At 48.6% G+C, this 27,184-nt stretch overlaps 1 protein-coding gene across 1 annotated transcript in view; it reads left to right on the top strand.

Moving 5' to 3' along the window:
• Window positions 1-613: 613 nt before the first annotated feature.
• Window positions 614-27,184, top strand: part of LOC149427767 (EP-cadherin-like) — a 31,852-nt gene continuing 5,281 nt past the window's right edge. Inside the window, exons 1-9 of the mRNA XM_089667690.1 lie at window positions 614-704; window positions 13,943-14,116; window positions 20,409-20,597; window positions 22,123-22,331; window positions 22,529-22,672; window positions 25,065-25,214; window positions 25,329-25,473; window positions 26,685-26,857; window positions 27,042-27,170. Coding sequence (XP_089523816.1) covers window positions 614-704; window positions 13,943-14,116; window positions 20,409-20,597; window positions 22,123-22,331; window positions 22,529-22,672; window positions 25,065-25,214; window positions 25,329-25,473; window positions 26,685-26,857; window positions 27,042-27,170 — 1,404 coding nt within the window. The remainder of the gene's footprint in view (window positions 705-13,942; window positions 14,117-20,408; window positions 20,598-22,122; window positions 22,332-22,528; window positions 22,673-25,064; window positions 25,215-25,328; window positions 25,474-26,684; window positions 26,858-27,041; window positions 27,171-27,184) is intronic.

A 27,184-nucleotide genomic window follows, 5' to 3' on the forward strand; every position in this document is an offset into this window, starting at 1 on the left:
GCTTGGTTCCAGAAGTGTGATCACCAATTGGCTCATCAATGTTGCTGGTTACGTGTCCATTGATGGTGACATCACTTTATGTGAATAACTTCCTGTAGAAAGTCAGCCTCCTTGGTTCCTTCCCGTCGGCCTCCTTGGTTCCTTCCCGTCGGCCTCCTTGGTTCCTTCCCGTCGGCCTCCTTGGTTCCTTCCCGTCGGCCTCCTTGGTTCCTTCCCGTCGGCCTCCTTGGTTCCTTCCCGTCGGCCTCCTTGGTTCCTTCCCGTCGGCCTCCTTGGTTCCTTCCCGTCGGCCTCCTTGGTTCCTTCCCGTCGGCCTCCTCGGTTCCTTCCCGTCGGCCTCCTCGGTTCCTTCCCGTCGGCCTCCTCGGTTCCTTCCCGTCGGCCTCCTCGGTTCCTTCCCGTCGGCCTCCTCGGTTCCTTCCCGTCGGCCTCCTCGGTTCCTTCCCGTCGGCCTCCTCGGTTCCTTCCCGTCGGCCTCCTGCTGGTGGACTCTCTCAAACCTTAGTGATGACTTCTTGTGCTTTCCATGTTCTGTGGTCCGTGGCTCCTGGCAGTGTTGGTGACCCATGGCACAGACTTACCACCTTCGCCTGCCATCCACCATCATCCCAGGATGGCTGCTGGGCTGCCGCTATCGAAGATTGCGGTGAAAAACACATCTACAGGGAAGAGCTGGAGCTCACCTTTTCAGGAGTCTGTTCGTGGTCAGCTGTTCCCCCAACCCACAGTAGCCCCCAAATATGCATCACAGAAGGAGACTGGGTGCAGCAGAAGGGTGTGGGAGGTTTTTTTTTTTTTTTTTTTTTTTTTTTTTTTTTTTTTAAACCATGCAATAGCTGGCATTGTCTGCAGGTCATGAGGAGTGTTTGGCGTTCAGTATTTGGGCATTTTTCAGATTTATGGCTAGGGTGTTGTTTTTTTACCGTGAGCCAATCTAGGCATCTGATAGAATGTTTGATGTGTAGGAGGCAGTAACATGGGAGTTTTAGAATCTGTTCACATGACGTGGTATGTGACCCATGAACGTGGTACAGGATTTCTATCGATCCTTTTTGTATTTTACGTGAAGGCATCAATCCCAACTTGTGTCGAACCGTTTGGGCTGTAGGCGTTACACTTTGGGCCATGAAGTGACTGGTCACTGTGTACCGGATAACATTCTTGTAGATGTTCTGGAGTCTCCTTGTCCACCTTGGCAGAATATGGTGACCTGTATGATTCCAGATATACATTGTGGGCTTATCTTTCCTATCTGGCCTCCCTTGACCTGTGTGACCCGACTGCAAGGAGGACTTTCAGTGTTTATATCTGTAGGAGGAATTTGGCTTCTTCTGGACCGTCTTATGGCCAAACATTGCATACCACAGAAGAGTTGTCACCCCCCCTTCACATCAGTGTGGCCCGTGTTTGGGTCGGTCTGCGGGCCCCCCGTGTTTGGGTCGGTCTGCGGGCCCCCCGTGTTTGGGTCGGTCTGCGGGCCCCGTTCAAGTTAGCATGTTTTGGCAGCTTTTTCTTTTTAAAGGCAACAAATGAAAGTTTTTGTGAACAGAAATCCTCGTTCCTCTTTGCAGAGAATGATGTACTGTCTGTTGTGGCCCCTGGCAATGCTTTTCTGCCTTCCATTCATGGCCAGCCTTGGTTACCATTTTCAGGCTTGGTTGTACAGATTTGCTTTAATTGGACTCAAGTGACAAATCCTTCCTGTTTTGGCTCGGGGTATTCCTTTTTTGGTGGTTTTTCTTTTCTGATTGAATTCTCCATTAGCTAGTCCCCTGTGATCTTGTAGTCACATGTTTAAGTTCTGTCCGGAGTTTGTAGAGCGGTTACATGGTGGAATCATGTGAGAAGAGGCTGCAGGCCCATCCACATGGTTTTGTGGGAAAAGCTGCCTTCAATAGACTATACAAATCGTATGGAACTGTCTACTCCCCACGTCTCGCGCTATAAAGGTTCCATTTATAAAAGGTTTACTGCCAGAAGCTGAATGGATATTGGTCGGCGCTGCATGCTCCTCACTGGACCCCGTTGTTGGATGGATTGGTCACATCCCTGAACTAACTCGGTAAAATTGTGTGCAGGTCACATGGCAGCCAAGCTTCCTTTCGTAAGCCGGTAGTCTAGTATTTGTCTTCTGATTTGGCAGAATGTTAGTTAGTACCGGGAGAGATGTTTAAGTGCATCTAACAGGAGGACTTCATGTTTGTGTATTGAAGCCTGAAAATGTAGTCTATAAATTTCCCGAGGAATCCCATCCGTAGGCATTGGCCTTTGCAGTGGCATGTCATAATGTGTAGGCAAATACTGCATGGCTTGCTTGGTTCCAGTCTCGTACCCCCAGTTTGTGGCTTACAACCTGATTTGTCTACCAATATTTGTTGGCCTCTTGGTGAAACTGCACTACCTGGACCCATGCATGGACTATAGTTGTGTTTTGGAGATGCCCATCAACCAGGGAGATCATGCAAACTATGACTGTGGATTACAGTACAACATTCCTCTGCTGGTACACGTCTCCTTGGCTATATTTACTGTCTGTAGGATTCCAACTTCTAATCTTCACAGAACAGGTTTCCTAATTTTGCGTGCAATAAAACCATTTTCTTTTAACATGCATCAGACCCCAGTAAATCAGTTGGTACTCTGAAGGTTCCAAATGGGTTGTAGGACGATGTAAGCTGCCCAGGTACCCCTATTCTGGAGTGATCATGTATGCCAGTTTTGACATGTTTGCCTTCTGCTGCCTCCTACAAATTCTTGTTGGCTCTTGTCTTCTGAAGGCCCCACCCTTTGGATGTCTTTCTAGCCAATAGCAAGGGGTAAGCCAGCTCTGAACCCTGAGATGCCAACATAAAGGTGGACACGTGCCAGGGGGTGACACCTATGACAACCTTGCAGCTCATAGTTGAAGGCACCTGCTGAAGTTTAGGAGAGTGACCCTTGGGGTCCACTGGGGACAACTTTCTTCAAGACAGGAAGGGATCTCTCCAATGGAAGTAAAAGCTGAAAGACGTTTTTAATCCTTCCGTACTCTATCCAAAGCCAAAAAAATTGACTATAGATCTGTAATGCAATGCTCAGTGTTCTGTAAACGTTTCTGCTGTGCCACCAACTGCCTGAATTATGACTGATTATACCCCAGCTAGAAGTGAAATGCATTAGGATGGTTTCACCTGGTGGTCTCTGTTCTTTAATGTAAAGAAAACACCCCCCCTTTATTTTCTTTTCTCTTTGAAGTTGAATGTGGAGGGAGGTTATGACTTTGGGCAGTGTGCTCCTGAGGTCAAGTGGCTGCAGAAAGGTGGAACATTATTCTCTTTTACAATTTTGCCTGAATTCTGATTTCCACACGTCCCAACCAGAAAGATCTCTGTCCAACGTGCTAGATCCGTCACTCCCTGGTTCACAATGAAGGCTTCCTAGATCCACTTGATGGACAAATCCGTGTAGTTTGTGTTCCAGTCGGGCCGTCAATAGTGTGAATACAGCTGAGCAGGCAATCTTCTGACCATCCTCTGGTGCTTTGCTGCAAACCGTCTACCAGATGCTTTGATCTTGTAGCCGGAGATGATGGTGCTTATTGTAGGATGGTCCCAGTAGTTGCAGAGCTTCTCTTGTGAATGTTGAGTTGTGGAGCCCCCGTCACCCAGCTTCTCATCTGTTTGGTGTTGGACTCTGCGTGCGAAGACCGCGCTCCTCTGATCAGACCCTCGGGCTTCTGTGCTTCTCACTTTTGCTGCGACTTGTCAGGAAATATTCTAGAAGTTGTTCTGGAGTCGGTATAATATGTAACCTGGGGAATTGTGTGCTGTAATGAGGTCTATTAACCTCAATGTGCCTGGTAGGGTTGGAGGAAATGATATCTGATGACCATGTAATCTCATTTCACCAGCAAGAAGCTTGTTATGGCCTTCTGTCATTTCATCTGAAGAAATCTCAGGCTTTTGCACCGTATTGTCAGAATAAAGACCTTGGTATAGAGTTGCATCATGTGATGGCTTCTTGGGGTGCTTGTAGACAGGGGTACCCTGCCCCACCCATCTGCTCAGTTGTTGCAGAACAGGACCGATGATACTTGCCTTGCGGTAGACCGCTATTCCACGCTGTACTTTGATCTTTGCTTTGCTGCGTTGCTGAGCATCAGTTTGGCGGTCTTGCAGGGAGACTTTCTAACAAGCTGGGAAATATCAGGGTGATGACCCCCCCCCCCCCCCATGACTGCCTCTTTTCTAAAGCTTTGAGAAACAATTGGATGGTAATTGGCAATTATCAGAATTGGGGTGTTCTGCTCCATTTTTGGGCACCTCAAGGGACCTCGGTGGACAGATTACCCCACAAGAGTCACCCTGCCGGTCAAACTGCTGCAGTAATTGCAAAGCCAAAGGATGGGGGTCACACTTCACCAGCAGATTCCTCATAATGTGGAATAATGGATCACTTTGTACTGTAATCCAGCTGCAAGAGAGATCTCTTCCACAAAGCCATGGGATAAAAAAACCAAATGTACTTCCACTGAGGAATCGTCTGCTGGACCGATATAAAATCGGTGATTAGCCAATCAGTCCCAAGTTCGCCTTTTAGGCCTCATGCACACCGGATGTTTTTTTGCAGCCACTTTTAGCGGCTTTATTTATTTTTTTTCTACTTTTGAACTCCGGTTTTATGAATCCATAATTTGCTGTGACCAGATCCGTTGACCTTTCCATTTATTGAAGCATGTTTAGGACCTGTGGGCAGAAGTTGGTGTCTCGGGTTTGAATGATCCCTCACTGGCTTCAGATTGGAGATGACACAACTCTATGAATGTAATCACAAACAATGCACTTTTGGTCTGATAAATACACCATTGAAGCCGTTTATAAATCTGTTAGTCGAAAAAAATGCTTGAAGATCTTGGCTAGAAACCTTGCGCTCTACCTGTGCTGAGCTCTTGATTATTTGCTCGCTGCCATCTTTGCTACAGAACACCTCAGTTGTGGAGAGGACAACAGGGGTTGGTGTTCTGTAGATCTGTCCTAGGTGACAATGCTGCTCTTCCATGAATGCATTTCTGCCCTGATGCGGAAGTGTTGCTGGCAGGATCAACGACTGAACATTTTTTGTAAATAAAGCCCTGAGAGAATCTAATTCATCCGCCTCCATTGAAGATCCAGGAGGCTTCATCTTGGGTTTAGATTCCCTTTACTGTATGAGGAAGCGGTGCTGACTGGCTGAGGTGTGGACGTCAAGTGGCTGACCAAAATGTCATCTCCTTTGGCCGATGAGACACTTCATGTGTATTCCAGCTGTCAGCTTTTCTGTTTGCTGGAAGTTGAGACTTCAGGAGTCTAAGGTTTTCTTTGTCTAGATACCTGGCTGGTGAGGAAAGTGCTCTGAAATGGTTTCTTTGCCGGTCTGCATCAAGTATCTGGAGATGTTGTAACAAAGCCGACCCATTGTGTCTGAAATGGTTAATTCGTGGCCTGTAAATGCTTCGCATAATCCAAGTATGCATTCCTTTCCCTGCAGGCAGAGCCAGGATTGTTGGCTGCCTCCAGGGTTCTGCGTTGAGATTCCTCAGACCCGATCTTCACCCGATTCATAATGTGACCTCTTGTTGGAAGAAGTCCTCAGCAACAACTTGCACAGGAACCGATCTTGTGGTGGTCTGCTTATTGGCGCCCATTGTTCCTCTTCCATCCCCTCACATTCTCTTTAGGGGGTCTTGCTCCCAGTGTATTACCTCCAGCAACCCTCAATTACCAGAGGGCCCCCCCATGGTGCTTTGTCTGTACTTGTATGTAAATGTTCCCAATGAATTAAAAGGAACCCATCACTGAAGAGATCTGTGAGCCGCCACTGCCGACTGGTTTCTGAAGGTTCCAGGTCCTGGCCTGAATGCCATAGATGGATCACAACGCTTGAAAGACAGAAATTGCATCGTGTATGCCCAGCCCAAGGCCTCCAGCACACCGATGCCAAGACACCGAGGTTTATATGCATTCGGTTGTGGTTGGGGGGGGGGGGGGGGGGGGTTATGCAGCACATTTTTATGGGTCTGTACACACTGGCTCATACTCTTTGCTGCGTATAGATCGGTTTACGAAATAAAGCAGAAATCTGGACTGTTGCTGGTCCGTATTTTACACCACATGCCAAGAAGACTAGACTTTTATGAGCATCAATGTACATTTGCTGTGCTGGCCATTTTGGTGTTTTATGCCGGGAATGTGATGTGTAGATCAGTCCTGTGTCCAGGAACCCTTCATAACGGTTTCATCACCCGAGCCACAGACCTGGGACAATGGTGTCCAGAGACTTCATACTGACTTGTGGCTCCCTATTGTAGCCATATTTACCTGTAAAGCCTTCCTCATGTAGACATCAAATGTCCTGAGACTGGGTTGGGGGTCCCAGAGAGGGTCAAGTTCTTGCTGACTAAATGTATTAAAGTTTCCAAATCCTGAGAATGCAAACAGCCGCCCTTCCATTGACTGGATTTCTGCACCTTCAGCACCTTGCTGCATCCACATGACAAGTCCATATAAAACTTTAGTAGATGGCAACCTAATCATTCTCCATTTCTCCCAAGACCTCCTGCTCTCTAGCTCCCTTGTCACCTTGTCCTGAGCCTCTCCCATCCTCTGGAACTCTCTACCCCAATCGGTCTATCTCCTGCTGTTCACTTAGACAATCCCTGAAAACCCATCTCTTCAGAGAGGCCTACCCTGCCCCCACCTAACTGTATTTCCACTTTCTCCATCAGCCCATCCTCCAGTTATTGCGTGGTTTTTTTTTTTGTTTTTTTGTTTGTTTTTTTTTCTCTTGACAACTGGATTGTATAAAGTGGGATAAAGACAAGGAATTGAAGTGCAGATGGACTACAATGCGTTCCTCCAAACCCCTTGGAATGTAAATGATCCCAGTAATATACTTCCCTGCATACATGGTTGTGCATCCCTTGTAGATTGTAAGCTCCTAGGATCAGGGCCCTCTGACCCCTCCTCTTTGTAACTGTACGGTCTACCCCCATGTGGTAAAGTGCTGTGTAAACTTGGCGCCATATAAATCCTGTATAATCAGTCCGGCTCTTGGGATGTGAGATCTCTGCCATTCTAGAGCTGTATACCTGCCTGGCCATTGTTGGTTCCCAAGTCTCCTCTTTGTTATCTGGAAGAATTTGCAGATCGGTTTCAGGTTTGCCCCCCCCCCGGAGATGACGGCACCAACGCCCCTGAAACTCTGCTGGCTGTAAAAGAGTTGCAAGTTTCTGCGTAAACCCTTGTGTACTCGGGTGGTAGAGCCCTCGGTATTCTTTTCTTTGGGTGACATCACCTGGTGTCAAATGAATTGTTTGCTTTCTGTCCAGCATTGCACAACCACGTATCCACGTATGCAGGGAAGTGTAATATAACCGGGATCACTTCCATTCCACGTTTGGAGGAGCGCATGGTGATCCATCTGCACAGAGCTGCACGCCGAGCTTCTCCAATCCCCTGTTATCAGTCTTTATCCATTCCAGTTGTAGGATGGCCAGATGTGAGCTGTCTATAGATGTGGATTATCTTTGATGGTCCTTCAGGTTAAACAAACATAATAAAATAGATTCCACCATCCATGCTATGCAGCCCGGGTGGGGGTGGAGGGGTCTTGCACGGGTGGGGGTGGAGGGGTCTTGCACAGCAGATATTGCAGTTACTGTTTCGCCTTCCTTTTTCCTTCCAGTTTCTTCATTGTTGGTTTTTGTAGGATGTCAGGTGGATCTGGCTGATAGCTGCCCATTCATCTCCTCAGGGCCCAAAGTTAGTACCCAGCCTTCCTACTTGTAGGGGTTCTTATCTGGAGATATCCATAGCTCTTGGTAGATTTGGACACCAAATGGCTGGGGGGGTAGGGCTGGATCACTGAACAATGGACACAAATTAGAAACGGAATCTTTGTGTATTGAACCTGAACTCTGGTGAAGGGATAGACATGTCAAATGCCATAAAAAGAACCTTTTTGGTAAATGTTCCTCCCATTCCATGTTACTGAACACCACCTTCTCCAGCAGAAGACATGCCTACCATGGTGGTCAGGCCGGGGCTGGGAGTGCAGATTATAGATTGTGGTGGACAGACCGGGAAATAAACCGTTTCTTGTAACTGACGTCAGACTTTTGACATCTCTAATCCAGTGGCTGTCAAGGAAACTAATGGGAAGGTTAAAGCTCTCTGGTTTGTGGATGAAGGTTTATGAATATTTAACTGCAATTTGTGTTCACCTCTAACATCTGTGGGATTGTCTCTTCCATATGCTGCGTGTTTGTTCTCAGGGGCCCCGAGCATTACCTGCTTTATGTATAATGTACTCGCTCTACTTTTCCTCCCACTTTCAGAGCATTGGCCCCGTTCCTGGGAGAATTATGCAAACTCCTCAGGTGTGTGGGTTCGATTTCCTGGACTTTCCTCGGCCTACGTTTCTTGGTCTACTCATGCTTGCATCTGTTTACACACCAGAGCTTATTTACAAAGACTGGAGAGTGCAAAATCTGGCACAGCTCCACATGGTATCCAACCAGCTTCTACCTTTCTCATGCAGTGGGGCTGTGCCTATACTGCATGGCTCGTATTTTGTCCAGGGGCTTAGGGGAAAAATGTACTTGCCTGATCCTCCGATCCTCTGGAAAACTGCGCTCCCCCACATCCAGTGGTGGACTGTTCCTGCTGTCCTCACATCTGGAGCTGGTCTATGGGTGTGATGACATCAGGAACAGTCCATTCACCAATAGTGTGTGGTGGGGACCCGTCTTCCACTTGGTGGATCGAGCGGATTAGGGGAGTATATCTCGGCTTTGTATAAAAACAAGCATTTAACCCATGCAGTGCAGATACATCTTTGCCCGGTTTTCTTCAAGCTTTGACAACCTGGAAGCTGATTGGTTCCCATGTACAGCTGCGCCAGATTCTCAGTGCTTCAGATTTAGTAAATCTCCCCATAGTAGTTTGCTGATTGCAGATGGTTTTTGGGTGGCAGATGTTGGTCTCCTGGTTTGTGGTGAAGAGACCTTTTTTGTTTCAAAAGCTGGTTCATGACTCCTGTAGGAAACAGCAGCTGTGCAAGTGTCTCCCTTCAATGCTTGGCATCCAGCAGGCTTTTATCAGTGCTCCTGGAAGGCCTTACAGCTTATTTTCAGGATCTTATCAGAATGTTTACTGAGAAATTATGGGGAGTTGGCTGTCCCCGGCTTGGCTCCAGGGCTGCTCAGAAGATGAGGAATGCTGGCGGTGTGGATGCCGGGGTAAAGCTGCTCGGCATTTAGGCTGAAGTTTCAATGGTGTGCCACAAGTAAAGAGTTTGGGAAAGTCATGTGACCTGTACTGAAGAAACCGAAAGGTCTCCTGCTGAATTCACATTTAGGAGTGTCAATTATGTGGCTTGTCCAGTAGCTTACAGGTAGTTCCTTTTTATGACCTCCATGGTTCCTAAAGTAGAGTATTGACCTTGGGTCTGCAGAAAGGACCAGTGATCTTTATTAGGAAGTGCCTGGAGTAGGCCTTTCCTGGCAGGACCACCATGCAACTGTTTAATGGAAGCTGCAGATTCAAAGACTGAGTGAAATAACGTGAAGATGGAGATTGGCACTAAATTGGGTCTTCACTCTAAAATTTTTGGATGCTTTTTCTTCTAGATGTATCATTGGGAAAATTTTTCTTCACCTCCTGTTCCAGAGGCAGTTGGGAAGACTAACTTCCTGTGAGGGTGGATTTCCCTCTTAGACAGTTGTCTCCATAATTGATCCAATTGCAAGATTTACCCAACCTCTTGTTCTGGGGACAAATCAAAATTTGGATGTCCAATGCTTCTCGGTGATGGTCACCCATGTGAAGAGATGGTGTATTTCCCATGATGGGGGGGGGGGGGGGGGGGGTGACAAGTCTAACCCTTTCCATTCCTTTCAAAACTAAAAATGTAAAAACCTAGGGTTACCAGGATACCAAAGGCAAGTACATGTGGAAGTGTCCTGAATCTCTGTAGTGTCCCAGTATCTACAGTGTATCTAGCAGATGGTGTGTATGGACCTTCATTGAGACATCTGAGGTCCTGTGGACGGGACATTTGGAGGCTCCAGGACAGGCCTTCTGTAGGTGTCCATTACACAATGACCACAGTCTGTATTTACTTTTGTTTGCATAACCTGGTGAAGCCTTCTCAGCACAATTGGAGGAGGAAGTCTTCCTTCCCGTTATCAGTAATGTGTGAGGTGAAGGGCTGGTGGAAGGTGCTGAGAAGACTGCTTTAGGTGTCATTTCTGTTTTACTGGTCATTTCCCTTCCTGGGAACTGTGGGGGAGGATGGCGGTGATACTAAATTCCTTTGAAGCTTGAACTGGTCACTGGAAGAGCAAACAGGACTTGTATTGTGTCCCGAATTCTGTGACTGTAGTATGGTCCTCTGTGTGGAATTATGCAAACAGCCTCATTGCATAGGCACCCATCCATGGGGGGGGGGGTGGGGATGACTGTTCAATGAGTAACCAGCATCTTAAACACTCCTAGTCTTCATGGCGGAGCTGTAAATTTGTTTTGCTTTTTAAATTACATCCTTCATCCCCCTCCCCCTCCCTTACACCCCCAACCAGTCATGTAGGCTCATTGACCTCTCTACTTTGGTTGGGGTTGCTTGGCTTCATGTCTCTATACTTGTGACCACTATTGCGGCATGGCTGAGCAGGACAGGAAGTTCCCTTAGATTTTGGGGAGAAAAATTTGTAGGCCTTGTTCTTGGACCATCCTTTATATGCAGAGTTTTATGTAACTTACGGTCATGGGATCCTGTAGCTTTGCCTTTTTGAGCAACAAATCTTCCAGTGTCCTCCCATGGTCTCCTATGTGCATATGAAGGTCAGACATTGTATTGGGGTCGTCCATGAATGGACTGGTGGGAAAGTGAAGGCATCATGGGTATAACATAACTAAAGGCAAAACTTCAGTGTTTGAAGTGGAGCGGATGAGACCCCCTGTCAGGTTTCTTTTGTGGTCTGTGACCCCACTAGGGAGATTCCCCCTTAGTGTGGTTTTTTTTTTTTTTTTTTTTTTTTTAGATTATCAGTAAAAGAAAATCCCACATTTTGGGTTATCCCCAGAAAATTAAGAGGGGAAATCTTCCAATGAGGACACCATTTCTGGTGACCTGGTAAGATTCCCTTAATTTTCAGGAATTTCCTCACTTTGTTTTGGCTATGGAAGTGAAGGGGAATCTCCACAATGGGACACATGACAAAATAATTTGACTGGGGTTCTAACCCTCCCTTACGCTCTTCAAAATGAAGAGGAAGAAAATTTGCCTGTAGTTCTACTTAATGTTGGTCATGCAACAAAATTTCCCAGCATGCTGCCAGAGAAAGCTGAGAACTCCTGGTCCCTGTTGGGCCATTCCACTGTAAAGTGTGCAGATGCCGGTTTCCTGTAACACGGAAAATATTTGCTTTGCTCAGTAAATTTCCTCCGTTGCTAAAATATGTACCTAATAATATTGGCCCCCAGCATTTACACCTTCGTATGAACGATCTGCAGGCAGAGAGGAGGAGAGCGTTTGGTTGCTCACTGGGTGGGTCATGCGTGGCTTTCCTTGCCGTCGGCCGTGTAGAATGGAACATTCATGATCTTTTCATGGAGCTCCTCAGGACTGTACAGTGTGGGGCAGGACACCCTCTGTGGCTCTGACGGCCTTCATCTCTGGATTATGTCAGAACATCCCACCCCCGGGGCGTCACAAGATGACTGGTCCATTGTACCCCGTCCACAGCCGGGGTCACATGTCTGCCTGCAGGGAAGAGGTCAGCAGATCTGCCTGAAAATCTGGATACAGATCAGACGCGGGGTGGGCTTGTTACTGAGGAATCTGGGTGTTGGGCTGGTTGGCCGCATTCATACATAGACTGGCAGATTTCATGTTGGTTGTGCAATCTGCGGGTTGCTGCAGAATAATTGGCATTAAATGGCAGTTCTCGGCTACTAACTTGTCCTCATCCCAGGTAGTTTTATCAACCAATAATGACATTCGGCTTCCTAGTAAATAGGTGGGAATGGCAGCCCAAGAATTGCAGCCTAGGAGTTGGGATTCGCTTTATACACCCCCACTTCTGTGAATTCGCTCATGTAAAAATCGAAGGATATGAGGTTTGAGATACCCAATGTATGGGTCAGGGACAGCTGTGGGGGGCCCAGTGTCCCTCTAAGATTGCTTGTATTTGTCTTCCAAAAAATCTGGTTCCCTTTTTCAGTTCCATCCTAACATTGGCGGCACCCTTTCTGCACTATTCTTGGGGTTTCGGTAATCTCGGTTCCGTGGCTCCGGCTGCAATGTCTGGGCATTGGTCGTCTTTGGTTGGAGTAACGTGTATGTAGACATCCCATTGGTGTGTTTCAGGGGAAGTTGCAGAAATCCGTCTCGGCTTCCTAACCTCTTCCTCTTTTTGTAGAAAGCCCATAAAACCAACAATACTCGGTATGAGCCATTATCTGGGGTGACAGTTGTTGGGTCATCCTATACTTTGCCGTCTTCTCCATAGAATTTCTGGTTGGAGTGAGTCGGGCCGATGGGACCGGTCCTTCCTCCTGTGAGCGGACCGGTCCTTCCTCCTGTGAGCGGACCGGTCCTTCCTCCTGTGAGCGGACCGGTCCTTCCTCCTGTGAGCGGACCGGTCCTTCCTCCTGTGAGCGGACCGGTCCTTCCTCCTGTGAGCGGACCGGTCCTTCCTCCTGTGAGCGGACCGGTCCTTCCTCCTGTGAGCGGACCGGACCGGTCCTTCCTCCTGTGAGCGGACCGGACCGGTCCTTCCTCCTGTGAGCGGACCGGACCGGTCCTTCCTCCTGTGAGCGGACCGGACCGGTCCTTCCTCCTGTGAGCGGACCGGACCGGTCCTTCCTCCTGTGAGCGGACCGGACCGGTCCTTCCTCCTGTGAGCGGACCGGACCGGTCCTTCCTCCTGTGAGCGGACCGGACCGGTCCTTCCTCCTGTGAGCGGACCGGACCGGTCCTTCCTCCTGTGAGCGGACCGGACCGGTCCTTCCTCCTGTGAGCGGACCGGACCGGTCCTTCCTCCTGTGAGCGGACCGGACCGGTCCTTCCTCCTGTGAGCGGACCGGACCGGTCCTTCCTCCTGTGAGCGGACCGGACCGGTCCTTCCTCCTGTGAGCGGACCGGACCGGTCCTTCCTCCTGTGAGCGGACCGGACCGGTCCTTCCTCCTGTGAGCGGACCGGACCGGTCCTTCCTCCTGTGAGCGGACCGGACCGGTCCTTCCTCCTGTGAGCGGACCGGACCGGTCCTTCCTCCTGTGAGCGGACCGGACCGGTCCTTCCTCCTGTGAGCGGACCGGACCGGTCCTTCCTCCTGTGAGCGGACCGGACCGGTCCTTCCTCCTGTGAGCGGACCGGACCGGTCCTTCCTCCTGTGAGCGGACCGGACCGGTCCTTCCTCCTGTGAGCGGACCGGACCGGTCCTTCCTCCTGTGAGCGGACCGGACCGGTCCTTCCTCCTGTGAGCGGACCGGACCGGTCCTCCCTCCTGTGAGCGGACCGGACCGCTCCTCCCTCCTGTGAGCGGACCGGACCGCTCCTCCCTCCTGTGAGCGGACCGGACCGCTCCTCCCTCCTGTGAGGGGACCGGACCGCTCCTCCCTCCTGTGAGGGGACCGGACCGCTCCTCCCTCCTGTGAGGGGACCGGACCGCTCCTCCCTCCTGTGAGGGGACCGGACCGCTCCTCCCTCCTGTGAGGGGACCGGACCGCTCCTCCCTCCTGTGAGGGGACCGGACCGCTCCTCCCTCCTGTGAGGGGACCGGACCATGTGCGTGTTCCACACAAAGAGCGCCTTACTTCTCCTCCAATGAAGAATCCTCCACTCCACAGAACAAACTTCAAAGTCAAAGCCGTGGGGGCAACTTCTCTGCTTTTTATGTGTTGGGTTTTTTCTCTTCTGTAGGGGTGGGGGATGGGCCAAGTAGTTTAGTTTTGATGCGTCCTCTTTATAGCCCCAACGTGTCTTCAGTCATGGATAATAAAATGAACCCGGCCTCGTCTCCTCGTCTAGATCCTTCTCTTCCTCTGTTCCTTTATTTGTTTAAGCAAAAAGGTTTGACCCGACATGAGCGGAAAGGTGCATTAGGTGTGGATGGGATATTTCGCTTTGTTTTTAGAGAAACTTCAGGGAAAGAACAGTTATGTTTAACTAAAGGGAAAACATTTTGGTGGATGGGCAGGAATTTGGACCCCTGTCGGGTTTTTATTATCTTCTTTGTCATGCAGGTGGGTGCAGAGGGATGTCCCAGGCTTTGTACCTGGTGAGCGGTCATTTGTAGGTGGTTGGGGCCTCACCAAGGCCGGTCCTTCTGGGTGGCACTGAAAATGGCGTCGGGTGTCTGCCGTGGTACGCATTTGGGTTCCATAACCAAAGCAAGATGTAGATTTCCTGGTTTAAGATGTGCAATAGTAGTGCAGTGATGGTCAACTCTCTTGATATGGGGACCTCGGGTGTGGCCTTTGACATCACCAAAGGGGGTCCATCAGAAAATTCAAATAGTTGATATAAGTAGAAACAACTGGACATGGTCAGACTGTGTGGGCATGCGGCGGTGGGGGAGCTGGTCGGGCTGTGGGCATGCTGTGGGGGGGGGGAGAGGAGGAGCTGGTCGGGCTGTGGGGGGGGGGGAGGAGGAGCTGGGGGGGGGGGAGGAGGAGCTGGTCGGGCTGTGGGGGGGGGGGGGAGGAGGAGCTGGGGGGGGGGGGAGGAGGAGGAGCTGGTCGGGCTGTGGGGGGGGGGGGGGGGGGGAGGAGGAGGAGGAGGAGGAGGAGGAGCTGGTCGGGCTGTGGGCATGCTGTGGGCATGCTGTGGGGGGGGGGGGGGGGAGCTGGTCGGGCTGTGTGTGTGTGGGGGGGGGGGGAGCTGGTCGGGCTGTGTGTGGGGGGGGGGGGGGGAGCTGGTCGGGCTGTGTGTGGGGGGGGGGGGGGGGGAGCTGGTCGGGCTGTGTGTGGGGGGGGGGGGGGCTGGTCGGGCTGTGTGTGGGGGGGGGGGGGGGGGGGGAGCTGGTCGGGCTGTGTGGGCATGCTGCGGGGGGGAGCTGTGTGGGCATGCTGCGGGGGGGGGGAGCTGGTTGGGCTGTGTGGGCATGCTGCGGGGGGGGGGGAGCTGGTTGGGCTGTGTGGGCATGCAGCGGGGGGGAACTGTGTGGGCATGCTGCGGGGGGGGGAGCTGTGTGGGCATGCTGCGGGGGGGGGGGGAGGAGCTAGTTGGGCTGTGTGGGCATGCTGCGGGGGGGGGGGAGCTGGTCGGGCTGTGTGGGCATGCTGTGGGGGGGAGCTGTGTGGGCATGCTGCGGGGGGGGGGAGCTGGTTGGGCTGTGTGGGCATGCTGCGGGGGGGGGGGAGCTGGTTGGGCTGTGTAGGTATGCTGCGGGGGGGGGGGGAGCTGGTTGGGCTGTGGGGGCATGCTGCGGGGGGGGGGGGGAGAGCTGGTCGGGCTGTGTGGGCATGCTGCGGGGGGGAGCTGTGTGGGCATGCTGCGGGGGGGGGGGGGGGAGCTGGTCGGGCTGTGTGGGCATGCTGCGGGGGGGAGCTGTGTGGGCATGCTGCGGGGGGGGGGGGGGAGCTGGTCGGGCTGTGTGGGCATGCTGCGGGGGAGGGGGGGAGCTGGTTGGGCTGTGTGGGCATGCTGCGGGGGGGGGGAGCTGGTTGGGCTGTGTAGGTATGCTGCGGGGGAGCGCTATAAATCACTGGTATAACTAGGTGATAGAGAAGCAGATTAGTGTCTGGCAGGGCCCTGAGGGGTGCACAAAGTGCCAAAAGGACACGTGTGGCTCCTAGGCCACAGGTTGGGCACAAAGGGTGTAATACATTGCCAACCTGCCCAGGTATTGTTATAGAAGTGTTGCATTACACAGGTGAACCATGTATACCTGGATATTGCACCATTTTAAAGATCTAGCCATGTTTAACTTGGTCCAGTTTAATTGCTACCAGGCTTAATGTTTCTGGCTGGACTGCAGCATCTTCTCACATGATTCTGACCAGGAAAATGTTTTTTTTGTTTTTTTTTTCTCAGAATTGGCACCTTTTTCCTCATGTTTGGGTATGTGGATGCCTGACCTGGATGAGTTTAGTCCGTGGCACCCACATACTAGCCGGACTAGAGCCATTACATCTATACACGCATATTTGTGCGTGGTGTTGTCACCTTCCTTTCCTACAGACCTGGTGCAGCAAATGGAACCGGACTTATTCTCCATCTTCAGTATTTGTATTTACTACATTCCCAGTGACTGGGATGCACCCCGATAATGTCCCCCTTTATCTGTTGTGTCCATTCACTAACCAATGTGGAGTCCTACAATCCTAACCTGTGGTCCTCTCCATGCCGCCATTTTATTCTCCATGATCTCGCCTTCCTGGAGGAAATGAAATGTTAGGTAATTGGTGTCTGAAGACTGGAAAGGTTGGTTGGTGCTTTCTGTAACACATGCCAAGACAAAGTACATGGAGGAGGGGATCGCTCCGTTTGAAGCTCCGTGTTTGCACAGTATGACCTTTGTTTGCCGTGAATAGAGGTTCCATTATTTACCTATCTGCCGGCACCTCCTATTCTGGGTGGCTTTTTTTTTTTTTTTTTTTTTCCCTACAAGGAGCCACGGTGAGGTGATGACCTACTCATGAGCCTTCCTGTGTTTTCAGCAGCTCATTATTCTCGGCACGTGCCCCATCAGCTGGTCCTTTTGGAGTTTTCTCTTCTGCTTGACACAATATACAGAAGTACACCAGATCCTTGGTGATGGCGTAATGTATGTCCTCCTATGGCCATTGCTGGTTCTGGCTCAAGCCAAGATGTTCAAGTGGACAATACAGGCGGCTTATGAAGGAAAATGTCCACCAAGCAATAGTTAATGCACAAAAAGAGCTCCGAGGGCTGACTGCATGTTGAGGGTATGTGGCCCTTCCTCTAGGGCAGGGGTGCCAAACTGGCGGCCCTCCAGTTATGAAACAAAGTCATGCCTCTCCCTTTGGGAGTCATGCTTGTGACTGTCAGCCTTGCAATAACTCATGGAACTTGTAGGTTGGCAACAGCTGGAGGGCTGCCAGTGTTTACACCCCGCCTCTAGGGTAAGGTGGCCCCGCCTCTAGGGTAAGGTGGCCCCGCCTCTAGGGTAAGGTGGCCCCGCCTCTAGGGTAAGGTGGCCCCGCCTCTAGGGTAAGGTGGCGTTTTTCTCTTGCAGTTCATAAACTGAAGCTTGTAGGTGTTCAATAAAGGCAAGCAATGCTTTCCTCTTCTGGTCAATGGAAATCCACTTGGGTAATTGGACCTAAAAGTTTGGCTTTTCAATAAAATGTTTTTGTTGTTGGGGTCCCAAGGTGTTCAAGCCCGCTGCAGTTATGAAATGCTTGGATATGAAGTCTTACTTTTTGGTCACGTGCTTATTTCCTGAATCCTGGTCAGAAATGGCTAGCCTTGCCTTGTCCTGCTGCTGGACACTGGCCCTCAGCACCCCAGGAGCGAGGATTCTGGTTCAAACCCCACATCTGCAGTGTGCTCTCCAAGCCTTTAGGCCAGTGGATGAGCTCCGCAGTATTTCAAGTGGAGGAGGCAGAGTGCATGGCATGTTGGGGGTTTGACAGGGGACGCGCCTTCCTGTTCTGGGGGTGAACATCCTAGCAATGGCACTGGGCTTTTTTGGCCAGGCTTCGGGTGTGGGGTGTTGCACAAATGGCCCAGAGGTGAGTCTTTTTAACTTGACACAAGATTTCAAAGCTGCACACGTTGAGACCCCATGACAAGCGTGGTGTAGGTTATCAAAGGTGAACAAGCTCTTCAAAGTTCTACAGTTTTACTTCTTGTCTACCCATATACCAGTCGAAAACCAGTTTAACAGAACATGTGCCAGAACTTGTAGAACCTGAAGCCGTCTATCATCTCTACAACTTCCCCCTTGCCATGTGTCTGTAGACAGTGGAGCTTTCCAGCTTTACCAGCTGCCTGGTCTGCAGACGTTTCCACCACCCCGGCTGGAAGCACTTCTATCGCTCTACTAGGTTACCCTTCTAATGTCAGCGCTGATATTAGAATCTCCCGAGGGTGAACGGAGCTTCGAATTATTTTCTGCTGCTTGGCCCTCCAGGCGTTTCATGTCTGCACTGGCCTCTCCTGTTTGTTACCAGCGTTCTGTATTTGGAGGATTCCAGAACCTTCCACCTGTGTCAGGACTTGGAGGTTTCATCAAATTATGGAGTCATAAACTGCAATGATGATCCCCAAACACCCAACAGCTGAGGACTAGACCCCATTTTCCTTGGTTTTTCTTGCTTCAATAGTTGGGCTTTAAAAAAAAAAGTACTTGACAGATCTACATCCAGATAATGTCAGAAGCTAACGTAACAGTAGATGTCAGCCATAGCTGGCCTGAGACCAGATGCAGCTATAAAGTCGGAGAAAACTATATATGAAGCCTCCCATCGATCACACTGATATTCATATTGGAAATGCTTTGGCGCTGAAGTGGGGGAGGGGGAAAGGGGATTGGATCAAAGGTGTCAGGGAGAGTACCAGGGAAAACTGACACAAAACCAAGGCCTTAATAGAATATAGGGTTTAACTTGCGGGCCTACCACCCATGAAAACTGGTGTAGAAGGCTGGATTTGGCCACAAGATGCATAGGAAAACCTTGGATATTCAGATAATCAGCAGCTCATTGGTGGTCATAATATAAAACCAAGTGGCCACCCAGTTTTGCACTTTGCATAGAGGACACGGAGAATGGAAAGGAGGAGGATGCATGGCTAGAAGTACTCCAATTGACACGCTCCCGTGGTAGCCACCACCTATGTCCAAGCCAAGGGTTCCATACCACCTCGTGTTTGGCTTGTTTTGTCCTTTTTAGGATGCTGGTCAATTTTTGTTGGTGTGGGGTTTTTTTGTAATCTCCATCCAGTCTGGACATCTGTCCTGATCCTGTGCAAGGTTGTGGGACTCTAGGCGTAGGTTGGCTTTGTCCAGACATTGGTGGCTGCATCTGCAGTGGAACCGTTTCACATCGCAACCAAATGTGGTTCTGTCTTCTATCTTTTGTGTAACAAAATAGTAGAGTACCAGTTCTAGAATCCCTCAAACTGCTCTGTGAGTTCATACTGAACCTGTTGACTCTTCCTGCTGGGACCTCCTTATTTCATGAATTGACAGTTCAAGCTGCCCTAAGTAAAGTCACAGCCAGTAGTCCTAGATTGTAAGCTCCATGGATCAGGCCCTCCTATCCCTCTTGTATTCTGTATTGTCTCCCATTATATTGTAAAGCGCTGAGGACACCGTTGGCGCCATCAATCCTGTATAATAGTCTCTCCAGGTACGGGTGGCAGTGAATGCTGTTGTATGCATTGCGTGTTTAAAGTTTTCTTTCTATAATTGGGTCAGAGACCAGTTTTGTGTCTATAGCCTTTTGTGTTGATATTCTAAACCCCAGCTATGGCTGACGTACAAATCTCTCAGCTTCTAACCAGAACACAAATGGGGGAAGAGCAAGCATGACCATCATGGAAGCCATATTGTATCATTACTAGAATACCCCAAAACGTCCACCAATCATGCACTTGGTTCAGTTGTCCAATCTCTAAAGCCGGCCATACAGGGATTGAATTTCTTCCCCCGCTGAACGGGCTGTATTTCAATCCACGTATGATTGACCTACTGATTGACTTCTGTACAGCCGCCCTATCAGAATTTCTCTGCTCAATCAGCACTGCTGGCTATAGCCTGCAATGCTGATCAATGTGTTCTGATGGTGGGGAGTCTCTGCGCTGCCATACAATAGCTCAGTGGGAAGATTACCCCATCCAGTTTGTGTGGATGGGAAAGGGGGCCTGATGGTTAAACAAAACCAACAAATCTATTGGCTAATTACCTTGACATCTCTGTTCCCGGAGGTGATAGAATTTTCTGCTTCCACACTGGTATTGTCCAGTCATTTTATGGTCTCCGTCACACCCTCTGTACCCGCCATCTAGGTGTTGGGTCATTCGGCTGAACACTCATATCCTGTATCGGCTCCTAGGATAGACCGGTTTAGTCGCACTATCATTGTGTAACATCCAGACCAGACAAGTGCCACCAACATGATCTTGTTGGCTGAGATTGCTGCACACCCATGGGGGAGATCTACTGAAACTGGAGCACTCAATCTGGTGCAGCTCTGCATGGGAGCCAATCGGCTTCTACCTTTCTTGGCTTGTTCAATGAAGCCTGGAGACTGATTGGTTTCCATTTTTTGGTTTCAGATTTTGCATGCTCCAGTTTAGTAAATACCCCCCCCCCCCCCCCACACCGCCACCCCCCATGGATCAGGTCTACCATGCTGATTTGTATCTGATGTATGTAGCTGCACAGCACACCTATATTCTATAATGTCCTCTACAGATCATTTTCCTGAGATTGAGCCTCGTTCCCAGCCATGGTCCCGGCTGCCCGGAGTCTTCCTAAAGACAAGTTCTGATCTGAATGTTGGCAGACGGGGGGCACCGTATAGATTTCACAAGCTCTCTACTAGCATGCCGACGTTTGCAAATTATGAGCCTCACACTTATGGAAACAAAATGCTGCTTACTGGTAGTCTTGGGAGTTCTGGCCGTAGCGGCATTTCCTGGTTAAAGGGTCAGTCCAGAGCTTGACTTGATAGGTCCACTTATGTCCTCCCTCCTGCCCACCCCCATTGAGCAGGTAAAAAAAAAAAATAGATTTTTTTTTTCACTATAAAACAGGTGAAAAATATCCTAATCCTGGGATAGCCGTTTACAACCACAACCAAATGTCGCTTTTTGGGTGTCACGTGATACAAAGCGTCGCAGAACTTGCACCACCAAATGGTTACATCACATAGCTTCTCATGTAAAACTTTTTTTTGTGTTTTTACTATATTTTTTTTATGTTTTAGCAATGCCCATAGAACCTCAGGAGTCCTCGGGACCCCGTGTTGTACACATATAAAGCTCTGTAACTTATATCAATGTGCAGAATTCCCAATATTTTAGACTGACACACCAGACTGACTGCACACCTATAGATTTTAGGATTCCTCCCCCCACCATAAATGGTGCCAACCTGTTTGTGGGGCCACTTTACTATATTACAGCCTATCCGAGGCCTTCGTTACTACTTTGAGGTCACATTAGGAACGGTGGATTAAAACTTTCACCTATTTATTCTGCTTCACAATGTTTATAAATGAAGCTGGAAAAGGCTAATGAGAAGGTGATACTGAAAATGGTGGTCCACATACTGTAAGGATTATCACTTTATAGGTAGACGACATGGCAACCGGTTCATGAAGGTTTTCAGTTGACTATTTTTTTTTTTTTTTTTTTTTTTTTTTTTTTTTTTTTTTTTTTGGGTCATGTGGTGGGTTTTTTTTTTTTTTTTGTGCTAGAGCAACTTTATATAAACCTCTTCTATGATTCGGTATCATTAGGAAAGCTCACAATGTCACTTTTGGTTAGAAAAAACTTCCTGATCTCGGGGAACCCCGGCTATAAATGACTATCTACAACTCATGATACATTTGTGTGATGGTCAGTGGGAAGAATTACCCCCTTTATAGAAGGCTAAAAAGATGAATGTCCGTGGGAACTGATCTGAGAGGTAGGAATTGCTCATGGAACCCTTAGCAACCTCTGGAGGAACTCTAGTTGAGAAACCCTGAGCTAGGATATCCTTCAACTTCTGAGTTTCTTGATCTCCTCCTGTTGTGAGCTTTGCACATCTGCTCTTCTCTGCCCAAGTGAGGGGCTCCAACTCTCTGGATTTGCATTTTTGGGAATGCAACTGGAGGAGCTGGACAAACGCCCATTTGGAGAGGAACAGATCTGGGTATGATGGCGTGGAGGTCTCCCTTCAGAAGTATCTACACCTCACAAGCCAGGGGCTGACCGCAGAACTAAAACCGAATCTCTACATGTAGGCTCTTCTCGGTGGAAATGTGTTCATCCTTTTGGTAAGGGTGCCAATTGGGCAGCCAGTTGCTTTATGATGGCTATTGTGGGTATAAACCAGCCTGGACCCTTTTTTTGATGCAGCATTTTTTGTTTACAATAATTTGCACAATTTAAGTGTTTTTTTGTGTTTTTTTCCCTTCCAGTGGATTTTATAGACTGTGCGACACGAAAGCACAGCAGATACGATGTGGGAGACCCTCGGTTCTTGGTGACAGAGGATGGCAGCTTGATCCCAAAACGACACGTCAAGCTTCATGGGCACGAAATAAAGTTCCCGGCCACAACGTGGGATTCACAGGGGAATAAATACTCCACGATTGTTACCATCAAGAGGCTCCACAAATCTAGAGAGGTATTTGGCTTTGGGCAGAATTGCGTTTTGTACTTCCCAAGTAACGGGCAGCATTGGGTGGTAAGATCTCCGCAGTGGTACTTTGGTACTTCATCTGACAACATGGCGGCAGTAGTGCCAATATATCTGCAGGGAACCGGTTGTGGGGGGGGAGTCCGTTTCTATATTTGAGGTTTCACAATGAACTCTTTGTGCAGAAACACCATCGTAAAGGCAGACACCCGCTGCTGGTCTTCCCGGAGAAGCAGGCTGGACTGAAGAGAAGGAAGAGAGATTGGGTCGTCCCACCCGTCCAGGTGTCTGAAAACGGCAGGGGGACCTTCCCAAAGCGCTTGGTGCAGGTAAGTGTCAGGCTCGGCCCATTGCTGGTTGCGGAGGCTATGAAGACTCCATATTTCCCCATTGCTGCTTTGATACTGATGAGGTTTGCTTTGATGGTCCTCATAGGACATTCCTACAATGTGGGGTCCCACTCCAACCAAAGCAAGTCGCCCTTTGGCAGAGTTTTCAGTTGTCTAAGGCCCGGTTCGCACCTATATGTTGTCAGGTTTGCAGAAACGCACTACAGTCCAATTATCATGGCTTCCTATGTGTCATGGTCACGCCTGTGTGCATTATTTTTTTTTTTTTTTTTCTCCACCGGTGCGGCTTTTGTAACGGGTTTTTCCTTCAGCAGGTTGTTTGGTTCCATTTTTTTCAATGGAAACGCAGCAGAAACACAGAATATGCAGTGCTTGTTTCGATGCGTTTTTTGCTGGTTTCTCCTGCATGACCACACACCTTTGTAATGCATTGCGTCTTTAGGAGGGGGGAGGGGACCCCGCAAAATGCATCAACGGCTACCTGCAGAGGTGTGAACCTAGTCTAACGCCACAGCCTGGTTTGGGTCATCTTTCTCTAGTGCCCCCTTGGGGAGATCGCCTGCTTTGTCCTGGAGATTCCTGTCACCTGGTGTAAACGGGTGGAGGAGAAATCTTCCAATGGGGGGGCACTATATATAATATATATTATACATACATACATACATACATACATACATACATACATACATACATACATACATACATACTCTCTGGCACAACTTTATAAAACTGCTTCTGTCTCTACATTGGAAAGACATTTCACTTCCTCTTCTTTCTATGGGACAGGAAGTGAAGGGAAGCTGTCCAGTGGAGCACAGATGGCCAAAAAAAGCCTCTTGGATTTTAACCTTTCCTATTCTATCTGAAATGAGGGAAAGAAAACTTTGGCTTTAGATATACAAAATATAAACTTTTTTTTATTTTTTTGTACATAGCTGGACAAATTTTTGGGATGAATTAAAAAACAAAAAAAACCTGACATTCCTAGTAGAGAATGGGCAGAACAGGAGATCTATGTACAGGTGTTTGGGGGGGGGGGGGGACTTTTTCCAGTCTTGCGAAGCCTTTTTAGGAAGTCAAAAACCAGTAAAAGTTGGATCAAAAAAGAGTGACTGCCATTTTGTATTGGGCAGTTTGGGTTGATACAAATCTTCTCAAGTTCCATAGAGCATTGGCCATACATCCAAGAGCTTTCCGAGAGGAAAGGTTTCTTCACAGTAAGAGCTGAGAATGTGGAATAGACTCCCTCCAGAGGTGGGTGTGGCCAGCTCAGTGGATTGCTGTAGGAAAGTCCTGGATTCTTTCTTGGATACACAGAATATAACTGGATATAACATTTATAGGGAAAGGTGATCCCGGGAATATCCGATTAGTGATCCCGGGAATATCCGATTAGTGATCCCGGGAATATCCGATTAGTGATCCCGGGAATATCCGATTAGTGATCCCGGGAATATCCGATTAGTGATCCCGGGAATATCCGATTAGTGATCCCGGGAATATCCGATTAGTGATCCCGGGAATATCCGATTAGTGATCCCGGGAATATCCGATTAGTGATCCCGGGAATATCCGATTAGTGATCCCGGGGAATATCCGATTAGTGATCCCGGGAATATCCGATTAGTGATCCCGGGAATATCCGATTAGTGATCCCGGGAATATCCGATTAGTGATCCCGGGAATATCCGATTAGTGATCCCGGGAATATCCGATTAGTGATCCCGGGAATATCCGATTAGTGATCCCGGGAATATCCGATTAGTGATCCCGGGAATATCCGATTAGTGATCCCGGGAATATCCGATTAGTGATCCCGGGAATATCCGATTAGTGATCCCGGGAATATCCGATTAGTGATCCCGGGAATATCCGATTAGTGATCCCGGGAATATCCGATTAGTGATCCCGGGAATATCCGATTAGTGATCCCGGGAATATCCGATTAGTGATCCCGGGAATATCCGATTAGTGATCCCGGGAATATCCGATTAGTGATCCCGGGAATATCCGATTAGTGATCCCGGGAATATCCGATTAGTGATCCCGGGAATATCCGATTAGTGATCCCGGGAATATCCGATTAGTGATCCCGGGAATATCCGATTAGTGATCCCGGGAATATCCGATTAGTGATCCCGGGAATATCCGATTAGTGATCCCGGGAATATCCGATTAGTGATCCCGGGAATATCCGATTAGTGATCCCGGGAATATCCGATTGGCTCTCAGGGGATCAGGAAGGAATATTTTCCCTGCAGGAGCAAATCGGATCGTACTTTGCTGGGGGGGGGGGGGGGGTTGCCTTCATATGGATCAACTGTGGGTGTAACATTTTTTTAAACTTTTTTTTTTATTTTTTTCCACCCAGATTAAATCCAATAAAAACGTGAAGATATTCTACAGCATCACCGGGCAGGGTGCGGACACTCCTCCAGTGGGCGTGTTCACCATAGAGAAGGAGACTGGCTGGCTGCTGGTGACTGGCCCCTTGGACCGAGAGACATATGCCATCTACGACGTGAGTATCCTCCGGATGAATACAATGTCTGGCTGGTAGAACGTGACAATGGACGGCACCATTGCTTGTGGAATCTCCGTGACCGATACGTAACGGTCTTCTTTTGTGATGCAGCTGTATTCTCATGCGGTCTCGGAGAATGGTCAGCAGGTGGAAGATCCCATGAATATCACGGTCAACGTCCTTGATCAGAATGACAACAAACCCCAGTTTACACAGGAAGTATTCCGGGGGTTTGTGAGGGAAGGTGTCCAGCCAGGTGAGTTGGCATTCCCAGCAGAGTTCTTCTGTTCTAGATTTTGCTTTTCTACAGACGAGCTGCAATGGGGCATTATTGAAGGTCAATGTAAACCTTTCTAAGGAGATGTTTGGGGTCCAATATCCATCTATCCATTGGATTAGCACACGTTGAATGGTTCAAGCATGGCCCACCAGATGTAACGTACATATAATACGACGATCCAATGAATAAAAGACAAGGAAATTGTCCAAGTAACTTTGTCCTATTGAGTGCGTTTCATGGATACTCCACTTCTTCGGGACTTTCAAAGAGAACAAATGTTACATATCAGTCTTGAAACTCGAAACAAATATTTCCTTCTACAAATTCAAACAAGAAAATCGTCAAACGAGCCGGGAGTACAGAATGTCAGTAGATTTATGTAGTACTGACAATACCTGCCCGAGGAAAGGGAAACAAAATTAAATATTAAATTCATACATTTTTAACGTATTTTAATTTTTTTTCCTTTTCCTCAGACAGGTATTGACACGATCGGTAAATGGTTTATATTACACAATCTGTACTCGTATGGCTTGTTTCTGATTTTCCTGTTTTTGAATTTGTATATTTTTTCAATTTATAGATTAAGACTGATAGTAACATTTATCTTTTTGCAGTAGAGTCCTGAAGGGCAGCATCTGCGAAACGCATAGACTCAATAGACAAGTTACTTTTTTTTTTTTAATAAAAATCTATTTGGACAATTTTATGTTTTAGTGTTACAATAAAAATGTTTAAGTTGTATATGTACATTCATTATACCTGGTGGGCCACACTTGGACGTCCTGTTTCTGTGATAATACAATGAATTTTGTGGGTTGATGACCTTCCTGGTTGACCTCTATCCCCCACATTGTTGGCTTTCTACCATCCATCCCTTTCTGTAGATGATGCTGGTTGTCTGGTTGGCACGCTAACCCTCTGGGTTCAGTAAGGTATGAATCAACGACGGTTTGGAACCCATATGTAGGCCTGTAAGGTTTCTGTCCGTATTTGCCTTCCAGGAAAGACACCTAGGAGTCCATTTGTAAATGGTATTCAGAATTCTCACACTTTCCAGTTTACAAAATAAAAATTCTGCTAACTTTTTTTGTAGGACTAAAGGGTGGTAAACCTCTGAGGCTCTTAAAGTGGAAAGTGTCCTCCATTCTAGGCGAGATATTCACTTCTAGGCTCTCTTATACCAGGTACTCCTGTGATGAATGTGACCGCCACGGATGCTGACGACCCCACAACCGCAAACGCTATACTTGGCTATTCCATTCTAAAGCAAACCCCTGAGGAGCCAGTGCCGGGGATTTTTACCATCAACAGCGAGTCTGGGCTGATCAGCGTCATTGCAGCTGGATTGGACCGAGAGGTGAGTTCATCGTATTTCCTGAGCATGAACGGCGTTCTTTCCCAGCCTTGGGTATCCAGAGAACATTCTGTGGCCCAGGGACTTCCCATCATGCCCTTGGCTTCACTCTGCTACTGGAGCAAGAAAACTGGTCAACTAAACTTTTCAGCTCATTGTCAACTTTTTTTTTTTTTTTTTTCTCCAGAAAGTTCCAGAATATACCCTGTTAGTTCAGGCGGCAGATATGGATGGCCAGGGTCTGACAACTACTGCAACAGCCGTAATCCAGATCACGGACTCCAATGATAACGCACCAGTATTCGATCCTGTCAAGGTATTACAAGGAGT

Source organism: Staurois parvus, unplaced genomic scaffold (assembly GCF_062004578.1).
Source record: "Staurois parvus isolate SC_StPar_1 unplaced genomic scaffold, SC_StPar_1.0 ptg003507l, whole genome shotgun sequence".
In the NCBI taxonomy this organism is placed as follows: domain Eukaryota; kingdom Metazoa; phylum Chordata; class Amphibia; order Anura; family Ranidae; genus Staurois; species Staurois parvus.